Genomic DNA, 20,466 nt, shown 5'->3' with positions numbered 1-20,466 from the left:
GCTAAAACGAGGCCAGCTTGTGAAACAAAACTGACAAACGCAACAACGAACGTCCGCCAGAGAGAATGAAAAGCTGGCGCGGTCGATGAAAGAGGAAGAGCCGATGAAAATCGGTACAGCAAAAGCTGGGAAATGATTTTTCCGGCCAGACAGGCCGATTAATACGTGATACAAACGTCCTGGAACAGAGCGTACGGGATTTCCTCTTTTTCCTCTTGTTTCCCGTTACCCCTCGTTTCGTTCGCGGACTAATGGAAACTTTGCATAGCGCACGGAAAAATTCGGCCGCGTGAAAAGCCGAGGAAAAAGGAAATACCCGTAACGAGAGTAGAGAAAACATACACGGTAACGCGGATCCTCTTCGATGTTTACTGAGAGGATCGCGCGAAAAGCTGGAACGTTGTGGCTAGATTTTCATGTAAAATTAATTTAAAATGGTAACATTTTCAATTCGTTTCAATTTTTTTAATTAATTAATGCACTGCTATTGGAGAGGGGAGAAAGAGGCGTTTCTTCTCGGGATCGTCTGTCAGACTCGTCCAGTGGGGCTGCCCTAGACAAATCATTGTTTAAAGAGCCTGGTGGGGTTTAAAACCCTACTTGCACTTATACCGACGGTGTTTAAGGGCGTGATTGGGCTATTATATTACAGTCAGCTCCCAGCGGCCACCTCCTAACCAAGTAGCGCCAGGTAGGGTCACCGGGTACGGAAGGCCCAACACTTGACTCATTGTCGGTGTGTAAGGAGTTTTGATCTAAGACGCTTCTACTTTAACAAACTAATCTGAGTGGGTTAGCAACTACACCCACCAGGCGCTTCACTTCCACTCCCTACCCCAGACAGATCATTATTTAAGGAGCCTTGTGGGGTTTAACACGTTCGCGACGGGGCCTGAATCTAGTGTCCCCGCCATGGGGCGAGGTTTACCAAAATTTGTTAATTACAATGACGTGATAATAGTTCATGTAACACCGGTGGCATAGCCCGCCCGATGAAACAATTGTATATGTACCACCGGTGGCTCATTCCGTCCCATGGGACAGACAAGAATGCACCACCGGTGGTACACCCCGTCGCGAACGTGTTAAAACCCGCTCTGCCGTTCCCAAGTTTGCACTTATACCGGCGGTGTTTAAGGGCGCGATTGCGCTATTAATACCCCACCTCCCAACCAAGCGGCGTCAGGTAGGTCAGCGGGTATGGAAGGCCCAACACTTGACTCATTATCCGCGTGTAAGGGATTTTGATCTAAAACTAATCTGAGTGGGTTAGTAATTACACCCACCAGGCGCTTCACGTGCACTCCCTGCCCCAGACACCCATCATACCGCAATTCGGAACTTCTATTGTATTCGAACTGCATGCCGGGCGACCACTAGCGAGAACACTGTCACCAATCATTTCGCCGCCACCTAGCGATCCCCGGCCCGAACTAAAGGCGTCCAGGGAGACGAAACCCTTTCTCCTCCTCCGCTAAACGCCTACACTGCATAGAAGAGAATACTATTTTTAAACTAATTTCAATTTTAATTTTTATACGCTTCAGTCTACCTCGTTAAATGTCTCAGTTCATCCCTTAACCAGCGACACTTAACGAGGGAATGCATCCACGTTACAAAATGCAAACTACTATCGTTATTTCTTCCGGGAAATGTTTAACGAGGGAATATTCCACGAGCCATCATGGACGGTAATAAATCGAGACAAGTACCAAGAGAATTTTTTAAAGTATCGACCAGAATCCATCCAGGAATTAAACGTCTAACGAGGAAACTCTCCGGCCAGGAAATATTCAGACGGACCAAGAAATTCACCGGCAAATATTCGAAACTCGAACACAAACAGATCGTTAAAAAGGAAGAGATGCCGGAATAGTTATGTACTTTTTCTGCTCAAACTTTTCTTATTTATTCGCGTTGCATCACCGTTGATAACGATGAATATTCCTAAGGATTTCTTGATTTCCTGCCTTCCACTCCTTCGTCTGGCTGCACTTTTCCAGCGGGAAACTTATTTCTTTACCTATCGAAATTTCGAGATAGCTTATTTGCTTCTCCCGCTGAGATCTATGGACGTCGGTTCCTTCTTTCTTCGGACACCAAAAACTCCCGGCCACCTTTTCATTCTTTATTTCGTACTAGCTCGACCCCTAAGGCTCTCGTAATTTATTTCCCCGGCTAAGTTGAATCGTCTGAAACGGAAATTTCATAAGCCGCATTCCACGCTCGGCATACGAATTCTGACTTCTCGCTACACGGCTCTCTCATCTCGTCAGATTAATAATAAACGTCTACGAGATTCTTTTTTCTTTTCTACCCTTTAGCTTCCCTGAGCCGTGCTGAAAAGTCGCTTCAATCCTCGATGAACTACCATCGTAATCTCTTGTGTCCACGGTCTGCTTAATCCCTTAATGCACACTGTTTTTATTAGTGGCACGTTTTAAATTTAGAAGATTAACAAATTTTTTCTTGACAAAGAAAAATAGCAAATACTCAGACTTTGCAAATATGTAAATAAAAATGTAACGCAATGTTAATATACTTTTAGCCCCATTTTATATTGAAATGAAAGGGTTTTTACAACTAATTACCTTCGACATGCTCAACATTTTTCGCTCGGCAGCCACTATTCAACCCTCAAAGTGAATGTAAACCGAAAGCAGTGGAACAGGAGGGAAAAAAAAATATTTTTCAAAATGCTAATTTACACACAGTACACCGCGAAACCGAGAGAAACGCAATGTATTTACATCGTGGCGAGGTCACAGACGCGCTGAACCAGCCGGAAGCGCATTAATTAAGGCTTTAATCACGACCAGATGCGAAAGAGAGGTCAGGAAATTCTTGTTTTTCGTCCAGACAAAATCAGTGTGTCAGTTTCCAGGCCAGAGGTGTATTTTCTTCTCCGAAAAAGGAAGAGAATGAAACGGAAAATAGAGAGGGAAAGCATCATTATGCACAGATGTGTTAACAACGGGTGTGAAAATTCTTTTTCTTCTATCTGCAGTTTCCTGCATTGTTTCATGGAAAAAAAACAAAAAAAAAACAGTCGAGTACATATCGTCCACGAAATTACTTTTCTAGTGACTTGGAACTTTCCGGACGGATAAAGTTTCCAGCGGAAGCTCTCCCGACCTCTTTCCTGTATCCCACTTTCCTTATCCCTTTCTTTTCATGTTTCTCCTTTTCTTTCCGTGCCACTGTTGCTTCTTCAACTTCCCCGGTATATTTCTTCCGTTTCGAGGAAAGAACGACTCTATTTCTTTCATCATTGCTGTTCACTTTTTGCCGGTTTTCTAAGTGGTACTTTGTAAATTCGCGAAATGAAATACTTTGAAAAATTGAAAAGTGGTTTTAATTTAAACATTAATTACCTCGTGTATTCAAAGCAATTACCAAGCTGTTACTGCGACCGAGAACAGATCCATTGGCAACTATGTTTCGACTCGGGATATTGCTACTGAAAATTTCACGAACACGCAGTGGTTCAACGTAAACCGAGTTCCGGCACGGCGGTGGTACAGAGTTTCCGGCAATCAGCGTTCATTTTTCTCCTGTTTTCGCGGCTTCGTCGAGTCCTCAGGGTTCTCGACGAAACCAGATAGCCCCAAAGCTTTCTGCTTCCGGTACGTTAACGAAAATCGACCGCACTTTTTACAGGTTCGATCTCGAAACGTCCATTCGACGGTGAGGGTTAGCGAAACTTGTTGGTCAGTGGAAAACGTTTTCGAAGGCTGCTGAAATGTGGCATTATTGTTCGAATAATTTATGCTTTGATAAAAACACTAAGTTCGCTAGGGTGATAATTTTCTCGTTGAAAAAAATAAATTTTTCTGGATGCGAAGAAAATTTTTTAAGTGCCAACAACTTTCCAACCGAGTGCTTTTCCTCCTTCGACCGAAAATATCGAAGAGCACTCGAGGTATCGTTCGAATCAGAGATTTATAGGGGACAATTGTCGATGGCAGCTACGTGACACATTTTCCGCTGCGTAAGTATATAGGTAGGAGGGTGTGCGGAGGGTGTGGCGACGGGTCGCACAAACCACGAGGCAATTCACCGTTTATGGCCGGTACGGGCTTTCGAGTCTAATTATCGCGCGCCACCGAAAGCTTTTACAACGAACTCAACGATAGAAGCGAGCCCTAGCCGACTATCATTATTGAATTTGCAATTACCTTCATCTGGTTATGTTCGATTTTTCCCCTTCTACGCTACCGCCGCCTTAATATCGCTAATTAACCATTCCTCTTACCGTTACTTTCCACCGAGCACTTACCTCCTCGATTAATTAGTTTTTCCAGCTTGTTGACCCTCTCAGGCAATTTTTTTCAAATTTAAAATATCCTTTCCAGTGCAAATTTGAAATTTGAAATAATAATTCAAATATTTGCTAATTGCAAGCCGCGAAATGGCACTTAACAAAATTAACAGTTTGCAATGTCCACGTGAAGTATCGTTGAAATTTTCGAAGCAACCATTACACGAGCAAAGAGCTTTCCACGACGAATTGTAAATAGGACAAGTATCGATTCTCCGGTTGCCGCGTGTACAGGTTAATCGACGAAGGAGAAAGGGTCAAAGAAGAAGAAGAACAAGCTTTCGTGCTATCGAACGAGAAAATAAAGGAGGTCGTGTCCTTGCCTTGTTCTAACGTTCCCTAACGAGTTCGGTTAACACCACCAGCGCTACAACTGAAATCCGACTTTCCTTTGATCAAAGGGTTTTCAATCGATCAAATTTAATTACTTCAACTTCGTACACAACTTGTTTATCCCGTTAGAAAATCGAAAAAAGAAAACTGGAAGGTAAATGGAACTTCTGCTGCAACTTTCATTCCTCTTCGTTGACTCGATGCAATTTTATTAAGAAGCAACTTCACGATCGATAGAAGCAATCTTCCTGCTCTATCCAGGAAGACTGTATCATCTCGGGATTTTTTTGAAACATGCATGAAGCACACCTTCAAGGAGTTTGAAAAAAGAAACAAGTCGAGGAAGGTGCATTGCCATAGTACGTGAGAACCGTTGCACTTGTTTCGCCCCGTCGATCAAAAACTCCGCTACATACGGTGAGAATTTGTCGCTATTACCTTGTTAATTATTTGAACAATTAATTAATTGGAAGAATATTTTTAGAAGATAAAGAAATAGGAGGTTTGTGAATAAAAAATTTGCCATTTTAGGGACAGATAAAAAGAATTTCAACCGATCGAAGCTTCCAAAGAGTCTGTAAAGTTTCAGATCTTTAAAAAATAGGCCAAACCGAGAATTTATCTCGACTATTTCTCACTCGCACCCCCGCGGATCGGATTAACCCGGCGCAACGGTACGGAACAGAAGAGGGCCGATAAAAACGAAAATCCGACGGTGAAGAGGCCAGCAGGATCTTTCGTTTCTGATAAATTTTCGCCGAGCTAACGGTGTATTTATACGAAACACTGTTCGTCGCTTGCTTTTCCTGCCGATTTATCGACCAGTCGCTTTTCCACGGTCCCGCGAGTTTCCCAACGAGTTACACAGTGTCGATACACCCTGTGAACTTTCAACAAAGACCGTAACCATGATTTCTCCACCGCCAATGTACAACAACTCCACGCGTTTTATTTCAGCCACGGAAACGAGGGGAAAAACTTTGCCGAGTTTAAGGAAACGTAACCGACGAGACCAACCACTCGCGACTTCATCGGAACCGATGAGACGAGAGTTTCTTTTCGTAGGGAAACTTGTTTCTCCGTCACCTGTTTGAGAAAAACTTTCCCCTGTAAGAATCTTCCGGTAGAGAAGTTTTATGATTTGCTATCTTGTATGCTCGATTCAACGTCGATGTTTGAAGAGGAGACGAGAGTGTGTACAGCTTCTCGCGACAGTTCCCGCGCGAGTTATACTTTCGAGTAAACTAATAAACTAACGCTACTCGCACACCTCTGGCAGTTTCCGAATTGGTAATTTTGAAGATCGCAAACAGATCGGAAAGATGGATAGCGGTATCTACGACCACTGGTTGAATGTTGTTTCCATGGGGCGATGTTTGCTCGGTCGAACGCGGTCAGGAAAACCGCACGGGGAAGAAGAAATTGTGGTAGAAAAAAGGAAACTACCGGAGTCGTGGAAGACGTGATCAGAATTTCCATCTCTATTTCTCTCCAAAACCATTCACATATATCTACAGTGGGTGATGAAATTATTGGAGACACTCGCATAAATCGATGATTTTACATAAAAATAATTAATTCTTAAATGAAAACCGAGTTAAACAGAGTTTTTATTATTTTTTTATGATGTATTGATGCTTGTAAAATTATGATACACAGTTGAAACAAGTGAAGGTTTTTGACTGGCCTGGAAATTCTCTGGACCTCAACCCCATCGAAAATTTGTGGAAATATTTATTATTAGTAATAAATGTCAATTGATTGAACGTTTGATAGAAATAAAGCAATCAAAATGAATTGCTTAAAATGCAGTAATTGCAGCAACAGATGGCGTTACGAAATACTAGCATACATGTGTAAATATAATATTTTAAATGTATTTGTTTATTTTTATAAGTATTTTTTTGTATTTTAATAGTGAAGGATTATTGATTAAAAGTTACACAATGTAAATACCTTAAAATTTTGGCTCTATTTCTACACAAACACGAAAAACCAATTTTTTATACCGTGGCTCTAATAATTTGATCACCCATTGTATTTAACTAAACATTGGAAGAAATAATCTTTGCTGTAAATTATAACACCCGTAGATAAAAATAATTCTAAAGCAACTGTGATCATTTTCTTGTAGGAAGTTCCGTTGAAATGATTCATTCGAGGAACGGTCGAGGGGTTTGCGGTGCAATTTATGGGGCCCAAGGGTAGCGGATTTCTGTAACAAGGAAGTTGCAGCAACATTCGCGGCCTCGTAAAATCGACCGCAACTCGAATCCGTCGACGAAACGAGGAGCAAAGATTACACGGAAGAAACCTACTGGATGCATTTTTACGCTTCGTCGAGGGCTACGGAATTATTTGGGAAAGAATTTCCTCTTTCCACTTTTTCATTAGCTGAGTGCGCGAATCCACGGCTTTGCGCGGATCCTCATAAAACTCACGAATTTCGAACCATTCTCGCGATCTCTTTCCTGAACGATAATTCTTCAGATTTGAATATCTTAATGTAAAGTAAAAAAGTTTTTAAATTCAATGAAAATACATTAGCATTAAATTTTGTAGAATTTTTAAACGAATAAAGAAGACAAATATATTCCACGAAATACAACGTGCCCTCGTGTTTCCACGGATCTTTTCGATTAGGGTAAAGTTGACCACGCAAAATGCGACCGCGAACGCGATCCTGGACTAGGAGTACCTTGGATCCTGGCTAGTCGAAGCAGTCTCCTGGTGGAACGAGCAGAGATCGCTGAGGATTACAGGGAGAAAGCTCGCATCAGCGCTAAAAGCTAATGGACCAGGGTCCTTTGAAGGCGCAACCAAGGCAGCCCGACAGCCGATGCTTAGTCCACCCTCTCGAGGGACATTCTTCCCGAGGGGAGTGCATCGAGGCGTTAGTAAAAAGATAGCCTCGCCGATGAGAAGCATCCGGGTAACAATTAACGTTCGACAGGACTGGAAAAAGCGTACACGAGAGGAAACGCGACGATATACAGGCTACCTCAAATGCGATGCACAATCAATTTCGTGTAATTAAATTAATTGCTACGCAAGACAAAAGCCATGCCGCACAATGGAACCCCAGCTGTTCCGTTTCTTGTCTTCGTCTCAGCCATAAACAGAGCAGTTTTGGGTCCGGCGATATGACCCCTGGGTCTCTTTACCCGCAAAATCAGCAAGGTTCGATTGTGCGGCACGGCTTTTGTCTTGCGTAGCGAGAGAATCACACTATTTGAATTGCATGCCGGGCGAGCGCCAGCGAGAACAGTGTCACCGATCATCTTGCCGCCACTTGGCGGCCCCCGGCCCGAACCAATGGCGCCCGGTGAGATCTACGCCAGGCCTGTCCAAGTAGGGGAATTTACTCCTGGAACACATGTTTTGGGTCCCCTTCCAACGCTGCTCCTTCAAGTAAGATGGGACCGAGGAGGCAATACCGCCGCTAAGAAAGACGGAGAGACGGTATTCGGAACCGTCCCATCTTACTTGAAGGAGCAGCGTTGGAAGGGGACCCAAAACATGTGTTCCAGAAGTGGATTCCCCTACTTGGACAGGCATGACCTACGCCTACACCTACTGAACTTTGAAATACCCTGTATTACAATTTCGAAATAATTCGAGACAATTGAATTAGGGGTTCATAATCAGAACTCATGCCAGACAGTAATTCTTTGAGTATTTCATAGAGCGATCGATGAAAAGCGAGGACAACAACTTCCTGTCTCTAGCCATTACAGAAGAGCCGAGTCGACGCGTTCACTAGGGTTTCAGGATTATCCAGAAGTTACTCAGTCCTTACACGGAAAGTCCTATGGAACAGTGAAAGCCTTCCCTGTCGTTTCGTCCTCGGCGAAGCTTTATTACGGCTGTGAGCCGAGGAAAATGTTGTTGCAAGATATTACAATGCCGCGCCTTCCCATAACTTCCAGTTAACTCGTAGTTTAGTCGTGCCGTAACTTGACGGAACAGAGGGGAAACTTCTCGGCTCGTCGTTACGAAACATCGAACTGGATCCTTTGAAAATGAATGTACGTACGTTCATCATGGGAAACGGGAGCAGAATTGGCAAGCGACGTGGGTCTATCGTAATATACTGAATTCGATCGACCGGTGCATCCTGTGAACCAACTTCTGCATAGATCGTTCGCCCTCGAGAATTTCAAGCGATACAGATTAGGGATTCCGTAATGTTTTGGAAGAAAAATGGAATATCTAAACGCGTTGAATGGGAAGTTAGATAGTAATTTAACGCATAAATAACATTGTTGTTATTCTAGAGAGTAGAATAGCAAAGTAAAGACGGTAGAACGTAACTTGATAAAATAATAACATTAACTGTTAGTCTCGAGCGTAGAATAGCAAATGGAAGACGATGGAACTTTGATAAAATGAAATTTTCTGTTAAAGGAAGACACGTCACTGATTCGATCCCGAGATTCTTCCAAAGGTACGAAACGAATCGCTTTGTTCGTCGATTCGACCCTTTCACGCCTGCTCCTCCTTCTGTTCACGCTTGCCAGAGCGAAATCACAGGAAAACGGTACTACACTCGTCGGAGACAAATGGTCTTTGACGATTCCTCCATCTTCGTCGGTTTGAAAACCAAGATTAACGACGGTAGGGAGACCCTTGAAGCCGTCCTTTGGGACAGTTTTTAAGAAACGCGCCTTTTTAAACAAGAATTCAAGATCGCCCGAGGCCTTTGTTTCAACGGCTCGCCTTGGCCAAATGTCAAATTCGAGTACTTGCAAGAGGGGTTGAATAAGAGGGACAGAGAAACCGGAAGACGAGGGATAATAAAAAGGTTGCGAAGGAAGCGGTTGGACAAGGAGAGAAGAAACGAGGCGTGCAAATGCGAGACAAAGAGAAATGTTTCCAAGGACTACGCGTCGTCGACACGGTCGACTTTAGGGGAGGTCGAGGGATCGATATGTGGCTCGAGCAGTAAATACAAGGCTCCTTAGAAAAGCAGGCCAAACGACTGTTTTTCTTAGCGATACACCACTGACCTGGTTCTCTTTTTATCTTACAAGATCTGGTCTGATAGAACCTGGCCATGTTTGAAGTATAAATTGCAGGGTGTCTCAGGTGAGGTAGTACAACCTGGCAGGGGATGATTGTATAAACAAAAATAAGCCAGGAAGAAAATAATAAATTTTTTTGTTTGAGTTTTCGTTTTCGTCTTATTACTACCCTACCTGAAACACCTTGTATATTCAATCAAATTTGAATTTCAAAATTAACCCTTTAACTGCGGGTGTAGTATCCAGCTAATATCAAATATCAGCTGTGGCTTATATACCACTAAAATAAAAATGAAATCTTTAAAATAGAATTTATTCGCTTCAGTAATATAATTTAAAATTAGAGCGATCGGACGTGCTAATAGGTAATCATTCGTAATCATTTTTATTGCAATTAAATTAGTATTAAAATAATAATGTCTATACTTATTTTAAACACACTGTGTATTGCATAACGAGTTGGCTATAAGAAGGAATCCATAAAAGTGCAAGTTTAAAGATTACGGAGCTGCGTTTGCTTAAGTAGTAGAGGTCCGTATCGTGTCAGACAATAATCGGAGCAGCAAACTCTCGATCGATCGATCGACTATTCGTGTATAAAAAATATGCGTACCTATTTCGTATGTTTCACGCGTATTCTCTTCGATCATCGGCAACATTAAATCGCGGCTAGACAGCTTTTATTCTTGCTTTCCACGATGGAAACCTCGTTCACGTGCGTTTCTATTGTCCCCGTGAAACGATGCACTTGCATTTATTCCCAGCCCAGTGAACTCGTTCCGCGCCTATGTACTGTGCATTAAAATCCGTTTTCATGAATCGTGCGAGCGCAATTGACGATTAACCGGCCGATGTTAAACTGACATAATGGGAGCATTAAACTTGCTGACGATAAAATATAAATTGAAAATAAAAAGTAATATATAGAAGGATGCGGAGATTGGAATTTATGGAAGCTGAAATTTTTGGTGAAAGAGTTAATTTACAAATTTGACCCCTTTGGTTATTAAATCAGCCAGCAAATGAATATTCTATGATTTTCACCGACGATTAATAAACGTTACAATGAATTTCCTCGAACGTAGGTATTCCGAAGCAAGGGGTGGAAAGCAGCCCCTTTCGCAAACCCTGAAAACTTTCCCAGCCGAGTACTTCCACTGCTAGTCTATAGAATTAGCTGCTCTTTTGACACGGCAAAGGAAAAGCTGCAACTTTTGAAAACCCTATTTTCCATGGCTTCCTTTTTTCTAATTACCTTCCCTGTTTCTATATCGCTTTTGTAGACGGTTCTCTCCAACCTTAACTAATTATACTTCTGATCTAATTTGCTTCGCGAACGTTAAATTTCTTCGCTTATTAACCCTTTCGTATCGTTCCAGTTAAATCGAACGAAAACGTAATTTATTTTAAGATATCGAATATAAATCACCCCGTTCGCTGAGATACAAGATAAAAGAAATTACGATTCGTTAAAATAAGAGTCGATTGAAAAAAAAATGTGTTATTTGAGGAGTAAAATGACAAGATTGCAGACGAACGACAGGAGAATCTTTCTGGAGCGACACGTGGTGATTTATCTAGGAGGAAACTCATTCCAATCATGTCGCTCTTCGACGTTCCACTTCTTATCGCAGGTTTTCCCATCGGATCTTTTTCATTTCGGTTCGTCGACACGGATATAGATACGGCACTGCTCGCCAGTCTCCCGACATTTATTATTTTTCACTCGAATAAGAAAAATTTCGAAATCATCGAAGAGATATTAAACGAAATCTCTTAGTGAAAAAAAAAGTAATGCCACGCGATCGCGATATTTTTATTATTCAATATTCGAGAAGCTATCGTTATTATTTTTTCAATTTAATTTTTCCAAAGTGTCATCGAAGTTAACGCTCTTGGCACTGACAGCGGGGGAGAAACTTTTCATCCCCACGTGCTACCTCGCATACGTTAAACATTTTTTATCTCCTGCCGTTCCATTTTACAGGGGAAACTTTCCAACGGACCAACTTCCCTTTACATTCGAAAGCTTGACTTTCGAGCATTGCTAAAGTCGGAAGACCGGAAGTGTACCGATAATCGAGGCCAGACGCGTTTCGATCGAATCTACCAACTTTCTGATTAAGTTTCACGTTTCTCGGCTTTTAGCGAGCCGCCCCTTCAGGGACACTCTACACCAGACCACTTTCCTTACATCCCCCAAGTTTCTGAATCTTTATCCGAAACACTCTATACACTTCTTTCTTTATTTAAACACTCGAGAATCGTGGAGGAAAGGCTGTGGATTGAAACACGCGAGTGCTCTCGATTTACTTCCTTCGAAGGAATTATATACACCTTGAACCGTTGTTATTTCAGAAGGATTTCATTTTGCCGAGCTCCCATCGCGGTAAATTAAATTTCCTTTCTGAGATCATTTTCTGCTCCGGTCTACCGCAAAGACACCGCAACCTCGTAAGTTCCGCAGATCCATTAAGTTCTTTCTTTTATTTCATAAAATAATTAATAGTTAAAAGAATTGCTACGGAGCAGCATGGACAGCAGACGAAAGAAAATTGGCTAATTTTCATAGAAGCTTTCCGGAGTAGGGTACAATAGGACAGTTTCGCTTGGCTGAAACAGCAGAAGGAAAGAATCAGCCTTGCGGTGCTGGAAAATGTTAGGAAGCTTGGTATCGGATTCCCAAACCGGATATCCTTTCACGAAAACCTACGAACCATCGTCGTGGTATCTTCAAATGGATATCGCGTTAGAAATTCGCCAAATAAATCTAACGAAAATGTCCGAAATCGAAGCATGAATCTTCAAATTAATAATCGCTTCTCGAACTCCCAAAAGCCGTTACTAATTAACCCCCTTCTCACTATAATTGTAACAAACCTGAAGGTATTAAAAATTCTGTGAAAATATCTTTCTTTTTTTTTCTCAAATATGGAATACTGTGCCATACAGGATATAACCGAGTGCAAGGGTAAAGGTTCGAATTAAATTGATCCAATTAAGCCCGACCGGACGTTGAAACGAATCAAAGTTTCCTCGGAAACTGTGCTCGCCAGAGCTGGCAGGAATTCGTTAGCATTCCAATCGGATAGCTGAATCTCAAGCAGAGATTCAAGAGAGGGCTTCGATATTCTCCAGGCAATTAAGAACAACGACATTTCGAGGCTTTCTCTCTCGATCATGCAGGAAAATTAGGTGATTATCGTGAAACGTTCGAGGATTCTTTCGGAATAATTATTCGCCTCGGAGCATGGCTCTTCGGGTAAAGGAAGATTCTTCGTTTAACGAATTCGAATACTTCTTCCAGATGTTCGCAAACGAATCGATCTCCCGACGAAAGAATTAATCATGATCATGGTAATAGGTCGAAACGAAAAGAACGAACGAGTCGACGACAGGACGTATTAATCGAATTCTTTCTTTCCTCTTTTTATTTTTCTTCTCTTTCTTTCTATTCGTTGATCAGCAGAGCAAAGGGAGTCGCGCTTCGACGCGCTACTTTGCAAATCTAATTTCATTTCCGAGTTTATTTCTTCGGAACGGTGCTCGGTATCCGTGGAATACCAGCCACGCTTGGGATTTTCTATTCGAGACAGAAACCGCTTTTCCTCTAAGAGATTAAAAGCAACCCCCGTTGCGGAATCCAGCTTCTTTTCTATTCAAAGGCGGCCTTCGATCTCGCGATAATCCGCGAGAAAGCGCGTTCAACCGAATTTCCCGCAAATCTTTTTTTTATACATTCTTAACGAAAAAGAAGAAAAATATACTTAACTTTACACTTGTTATATTCGAATTCCAATAAAATAGTCGTCTATAAATTAGGTGTTAATTTATATTTTATACGCGAAGTGTTAATGGTAAAATCCTCCGATAGAAGGGTTATCGGATTATCAGATTAATGGATAGTAGTTTCAATCCGTTTACGCCGGTAAAAGGTACGAAGGGAGGGAATTCTTTTTGGAAAATTTGTAGCCAGAGGCTAGTAAAAGCTGTGAGGCGTGTAACGCGATAAATTCGCATCAACGGACCAGAGAAATGAGAGTGAATCAAGAGAACTCGTTCGAGTTATTCTTCGCGGGCTGCGTCGATAAATTTACTCTTCTCGGACGTTTAATCCTTCCTGCTCGATAATTCACGAAGAAACAGTTTCCGGAGCTATGAGCTTCCAATTTTCTTCAAACTTTTCTTACAATTCTTGCACTCGGAGATTCTATTGTCAGCTCGCAATATTTTTCTTAAAATCCTTCAAAACCAACCGGCCGATTTGAAAGAAATGTTTCAAAAAGTTTCGCTTCGAAGTCGTAACAGGAAAGCATAGCAAACACCAGGAAAAAACATACTTGCTAAATAAAGAATAAAAAAGAGATTCAATTTCGATGAGTCAATTTCGGGCTGGCAATGGAAGGTAAAGGGAACCGCAAATGGTGAACCAAAAAGTGAACGTGGTTTCGAGCACGTTTCGAATATAGCAAATCGTTCGACTATGGTCGGAAAAGGAAGTTCCATGTCCAGCGTGTTACGATGTTAACTTTCCGTTTATCAAACCGCCGATTTCACGTTGACCCCAGGAATCGTGGAAAAAAAAACAAAACGCTACGAAATGGTGCGTTTTGCTTGTGTGTCCTCGTTTCCCATACGGTTCGCCGGAAACGAACGATGCGCAAAACGGATTGTAAACGCCTATCGAGTACCGATAGAAAAACGTTGGAAAATATTTATGGAGACCTTTGAAAACACTTGTATCTCGCGAATTCTTATAAACCCTAATAAGAAAAATTTTCAATAAAAGAATCTTTGTAGAATAAAATCGTATATTTCGAAATGATCAATTCATGTACGCAAACAGTTTCTGCAAGTTAAAAATCAACGTATTTACCGTCATAAAATTTTGAACGATTTTCGCGAAAATTTATATGCGCGACACCTCAAATAATTGAATGATCAAATAGAACATGAATAATGTTATTTATTATTTGCGAAAGCTGTGCTTTTTAACGACGACGCCGCAGTCAAGAATATGATTAAATAAAATAAAGAAACATGGGTAGCGATTGGTATCGCGACAAGAAACAACATTGCATAGAACGTGAAATACGGAGGATCGCGATAGAACACGAGAGAGGAGTAAAATACAGAAGAATGGTTTTCAATTCGACGCGTTTGCAAATATTTGCGCTACCGTCGACGGCCAGGCCGACGTGCAATCCAACTAACGCGAATGGACGATCGAGCTTTTTTCTCTCGACGATCGATTTATTTCCAAAGAACGCGAGCAAGAAGCGAGAGCTGTGCGATTTTTCACGGTCGAAGCGAAATAACCCGGTGTCGTCTATCGCGAAATCGTCTGTCGAGCCGATAATCCGATCAACAGGGATCAATTGTACGAACGCGCTTCATTAGCCAATCGACTGATTATCCGATAAGAAACTAACTTCTGTTGCATTCAGATTTTGTCTCGTCTTTCTAAGCGATGATTAATTATCTTTATTATCCTTGTCATAGATAACGCAGCGCAGAGGGGAAGCGCATTAGTACCTGATCAGAAAGCAATAAGCCACCGATAAACACATGCAAATAGAGATATTTGTTAGGGAAGAAGCAAAGGGCGCAAACGTTCCGAGAATGTGCATTAGAGAAGGAAGCAATAGGAAGCAATATCCGGGGCGTCTAGACCGGCTTAATACGAATCTTAATTAATATCGGAAACGATCTGCTGCCAGACCTTCGGGGAAATTCGCGGAAGCTACAAATTTCCATGACAGCCAATATCGCTACGTCGCTCGTCCGCGATCATGATTTACATCGGCCGTCGAAGTAATTAAATTCTACGTAAACAAGCTGACCCAGTCGCGGAATACTTGGAAAACAAACCTTTGCTTTCATCTGCATAAACGATCAAATATTTCAGAATTTATAAAATTGTTTATATTTTTCTTTCAACAAATTTCTTATTTTAATTTATTTTGATCAGGGTATTTTTATTAAAATGTTTTATTTAGTTTTCTACATTATTTTCTTTAGAAAATTGTTTATAATTTAACAATGAAACGTTCTTGATATAAGGAAAATCAAGATTGCCTGGTTCTCTCTATATATCACTTCATTTTCCTCTCTCTTGTTCTTGTACAAGATTGATAATTAACCGTTCCAAGAATCCCCGTTGGCTCATTAAACTCATCTACTTCCGGTAAACGAGCACCGTTTCCTAGTGTTCGAAGTCATGTTCAAGTTAATGAACTATCAAACTATTCAATCAAGCAATTAGAGAGCTTCACGGCGACATTTTCGTGGAAGAATTTCTCTAGAAACTTTTCGAAACACATTTTAAGAGATACTTGCTTATCATAAATTTTTAATTAAACTCAACCGAAATGTATAAATGAAAAAATTCTCCGTTACTCCCGAATTCATCTTCGTCGTAATTCGAAAATTACTCGAATTCCCAGCCCCGGTTGCATTCCCAGAATGCTTCATTTACAATATTGGCCGATGCACCCGGTCAAACTTGAACAAAGTGGAAAGCGCGGGTGGATGGGAATTTAGTTGACCCAATTTGTCGACCTACGAACGACCGGCTGCCTCTCGTCATAGGATTTGCCACTTTTATTCGGTGCAAAGTAACGAAAAGCTTTTTCGCCGCGACAAATGGGACAACAGACCCTCCGGTTCTCGGCGAACACTTTAACCTTAATCCCGTTTGAAAAGCAACGAAACATGTCCGAGCGTTGTAAGGGCGCGATGCTGAGTAGAAAAATGCAAATTTATTCTACTGGCCGGGGGATATTTTCGGGTCAAACGGGTATCCGAAAAATTCTCCCTCGCTTTTGCTCACGGTTGCCACTTTACTGCGTTAACGAAGGGTACTCCGCGACTTGAGAGACTGATAACGAGCTCTGTTGTTCACGAAACTCTGACGTTGTCCAAGTATCTCCTAAAAATACGGCTCTTTCTACCTCGTTTATTTAACGATAGTCACGTATGACAAAGAATTTTCTAATTTTATATTTTCATCTGGACTAAAGTCCAAGAGCTTTAAATTGCAGTTGGCATATTTAAAAAAAAAATAAATAAATAAGAGTAAAATTAGAAAATTATAGAGGACTATCATCGGCTGCAGTTCCATGTTTCACCGCCCGTATAACCAAAATTAAGATATCTCCCTTGATAGATCTCGACGAGTCCTAGGTTGCGCAAACGAATAATGAAAAAGTTATAACCGGTTGAATTTTTTACTTAAAAGACAGTTTAAAGTTCCTATTTATAATAGCGGTTGAGTCGAGACCGGGAGTTCGAATCCCCTTGGAGCAAAAATAAAAAACATTTTTTTCCGAAGACCTTAACCATACAAAGCTTAATCGCATTTCCTCTCTCGATTTAATTAGGTTAGATTAGGTTAATTTTTTCGACAGGACTTGTCGATACCTTTCATAATATATTATTTTAGGGGCGGTGAAACACGGAATTGTACCCCTATCATTTGCAGGGGAGAAAAGAAACAAGGAGCTATAAGAAGGAAGGGGATGAACGATAGTGGTTCACCCATAGACGTGAGAAGACCGGCTCGATAATTATCTAGAAGGGGTGAGGGTTGAACAGCAGGTCGGTTCGTTAAATCCAACGTATGCAACTCGAGAGAGTAAGTCGTTGCACGTGGGAGTGTAGCCAAGTCGCAAGGAGAGCTCGCTACCCTCTTTGTCGAGCGAATTACGCGTCCCGTGCAGGCCTCTTTGTGAGTTTACGCGAAGGGTAGCCGTCGACAATGAAAGAAACCGAGCGGAAAGAGGACTACATACATCACCAGTTAACCCCTTAACTGTGAAATATACACCTTCAGAAAGTAACCGTTTACATGACGAGGGCGAAAAATCTTCTTCGGTATGAAAGTGTACTAAGATCGTCAAACGTTGAATAATTAAATTATTGGAATACCTAGTTGCATTATAAAATAAGAAAATTTGTTCCTTCATTGAGAAAAATAAATTGCGCCTTTATTTTGGATCACCCTGTATATGTATCGCGAGCCGAGGGTTCACTTCCCTCTCGAAGCTCGCAAGTACTTTCGTATTCCATTCACTCGGCAAGGAAACATCTGACCGGTCGAATTAAAATACACGAACGCTGTTATGAATATCTGGGCAACCATAATGGCGTGATTATATGTACGTCGACCGGTAACGAGAAAACAAAATGTTACGAATGTGAGCGAGGTTACGTGGCGTACAACTTTTGATAGCTCTGAGCTTGCACAAATCATCGTTAAATATGTATAAAGTTTCCTCCGGAGAACAATAATTCCTAACTGTATAGTTTAAAATTCACCCTACTACGGTTACGCGAAACGTTGGAACAAAAACGTTTGAATTGCAGCTCGAGTTTCTATTCAGTGATCGAATGACAAGTTGGAAAACCCGGTTTAATAAATGGAAACAAAACATACATTTCTATTGTTGTGATTCGAAGCCAAACGCTCTACTACGCTCCGAAGTTGACGCTATTTAGTTTAGGAATATGACGCGTATGAACACTGTCTGTGATTGGTTCCTTGCCTAACGTCAACAGCGAATCATGTTGCTTAGAGAGAGCGTGTTCGAATTTGCCGCGTAGAATGCACTCGTGATAACCAAACACGTATTTGACATTAAACCAATTTTCATGTCGATTCGTTTTAATTTCGAGCATGCATCGAAGTATAAATGATATGATGGTGAATAAATGACTTACCGGAGGCGACAGCCAAGGCAATCAGCAAGCAAACGATCGAAGCGAAGAAGACACCTCGTTGATCCATGCTTCTGTTTTTTGAGAATGCACCCCGTGGCACGTTCAAGCTGGATCACTTCATTCTCCACTGCGAGGTGAACTGCTTCAAACAGTATGAATATTCGCGCACACGTGAACAATAACCAAGAATATCACGATCACGTACGAACGAGAGCAAAACACGTCCACACAGTAACGACAGCGTGACGGTCGAACGCGTACTGACAGGTCTCCGTAAGTTTCGCGTGCGCCCACCACCTCTCTCCCCACGCCGACCAATCACGAATTCCCTCTCTAGCTGCCGCTCTTTCTCTGTCTCCCCATAGGCTCCTCTTCGTTCGACCAATAGCGTGTTTTCTCTATTCAAACCTAACTCGTAGTTCAAATAATCTATTATTTAACTAACTATAAAAATACTATTTTTTGTTTGTTTGTTTAAAAGTATACATACGAAACAGTTTTTCGTTTATTGATAACTGGAAATATGTGTGTTTGAATAATCACCGAACGAGTTTTCTCTATTAAAACCAGACTTTTGTTATTTAACTAACTATGAAAATAATTCTTTTTACTTTATTTTGTTAACTGTAACGTTATAAAATGTTATTGGGTCTAAAAACAAAGAATTGTTTGAAACGAGATATTACTTTATTTCTGCGCATAAAACAGCTTTGATTCAAATTACCGCGGTTTATCGCATCACTGGTCATCAAACGTCGACGACGTTCTTTTCCATCATAAAACAGAACGTTTGAAATTAAAAAGTGATTAACTGTAATTATTAACGAACGAGCTTTGAGCTTCGAAACTGCTGCTATTAAATTAAAGAAACTTTGTTCAACGAGTTCGTATCCGTGTTTCGTGCAATTTTATAAACGGTACAGTTGGAACAAAATATAAATCTCGAAACTCGACCTATTATCAGAGAATTGACGATTTCGTAGTTAAACACTGATTTGTGGTAAATGAAATACCTTTTTCGTCGTAACCCGGTTTCTCATCGAGGTTACCGCGATAAAAAGGACGAGGTGGAAGATGAAGGAAGGATAATAGCCCAGAAATTCCAATTTTCGTGGCATTTCCACGAAAACTTTGACCATAAATTGTGGCCTGGCCACGAGGAGGAGATTCGACAAGAAACGGAAATCTGAACTAATATCGAAGCGACGAGACGGCCCTGTTATATTCAAAATCCTCGTACAGGAAGAGCGGAATGAAAGAACAGATTGATGGAGAGCGGCGAACAAAACAGACAGGTAGCTCATACGCCTGTAGGAAATAAAAGAACCGAGGGATCTCCTAACGTAATATATTTCATGGACGACAAAGGCAATAACATTGATTTATTGTTTTTACGAACGAAATGGAAAATATCCCGGAAACGGATACCAAATAGAATACAGAAACGTTCAATAGAAAATTTAATTTCAAATTAAAGAGGTACAATATTGTATAAACCATTTCCTTTTAATGAAATACCGTTTTAATGATATGAAATTCTAAAGTTATTATGTAGCCAATTAATATAAACAGTCGATGGATACAGAAATTAATAGTAGGAAATAACATTTAATTGAACCAATTAAAAGCGATCGAAGGCAAGATGAAACTTTTGTCGACGTTTAATCGAAGATCATACGGTATGCACAAACGGATATCGTGGATGGTAAAACAATGTCGAAGGTTTAACAGAAACGGTGACAACTATTGCGGTCACGATAATGGTTGAACAATGGGCAACCGGCGAATTTCAATAAATTCTGTTTGCGTGACACGCGACCGGAGTGAGACAGTTATTATACGATTATAAAGCGATTAAAGGAGTATCCTCGTGCGTAGAATTAATCGATTACCCATTATTGTTGTACGAGGGAAATTAATTCGATTCAATCGCCCCATCCGAATGATTCATACAGTCGAAATTTTATTTTTTTTTGCGAAACGTTCAATCGTGCGACAATATTTTTCTATTTCAAAATGGATCTCTGTTATCTATGAAAATATTAGCTTGTTACATATCGAATGACT

The 20,466-nt window shown here is 41.0% G+C and overlaps 1 protein-coding gene across 3 annotated transcripts in view; it reads right to left on the bottom strand.

The window, feature by feature from the left end:
• LOC114877694 overlaps positions 1 to 18,642 on the bottom strand; it is an 89,215-nt gene extending 70,573 nt beyond the window's left edge. For all 3 annotated transcript variants that reach the window (XM_029190619.2, XM_029190621.2, XM_029190620.2), the window contains exon 1: positions 18,400 to 18,642. In XM_029190619.2, the coding sequence (XP_029046452.2) occupies positions 18,400 to 18,466 (67 nt within the window). In that variant the 5' untranslated portion in view covers positions 18,467 to 18,642. The remainder of the gene's footprint in view (positions 1 to 18,399) is intronic.
• Between the last annotated feature and the right edge of the window lie 1,824 nt (positions 18,643 to 20,466).

This window comes from Osmia bicornis, chromosome 15 (assembly GCF_907164935.1).
Source record: "Osmia bicornis bicornis chromosome 15, iOsmBic2.1, whole genome shotgun sequence".
Lineage (NCBI taxonomy): Eukaryota > Metazoa > Arthropoda > Insecta > Hymenoptera > Megachilidae > Osmia > Osmia bicornis.
This window is presented reverse-complemented; position numbering and strand designations above follow the sequence as displayed.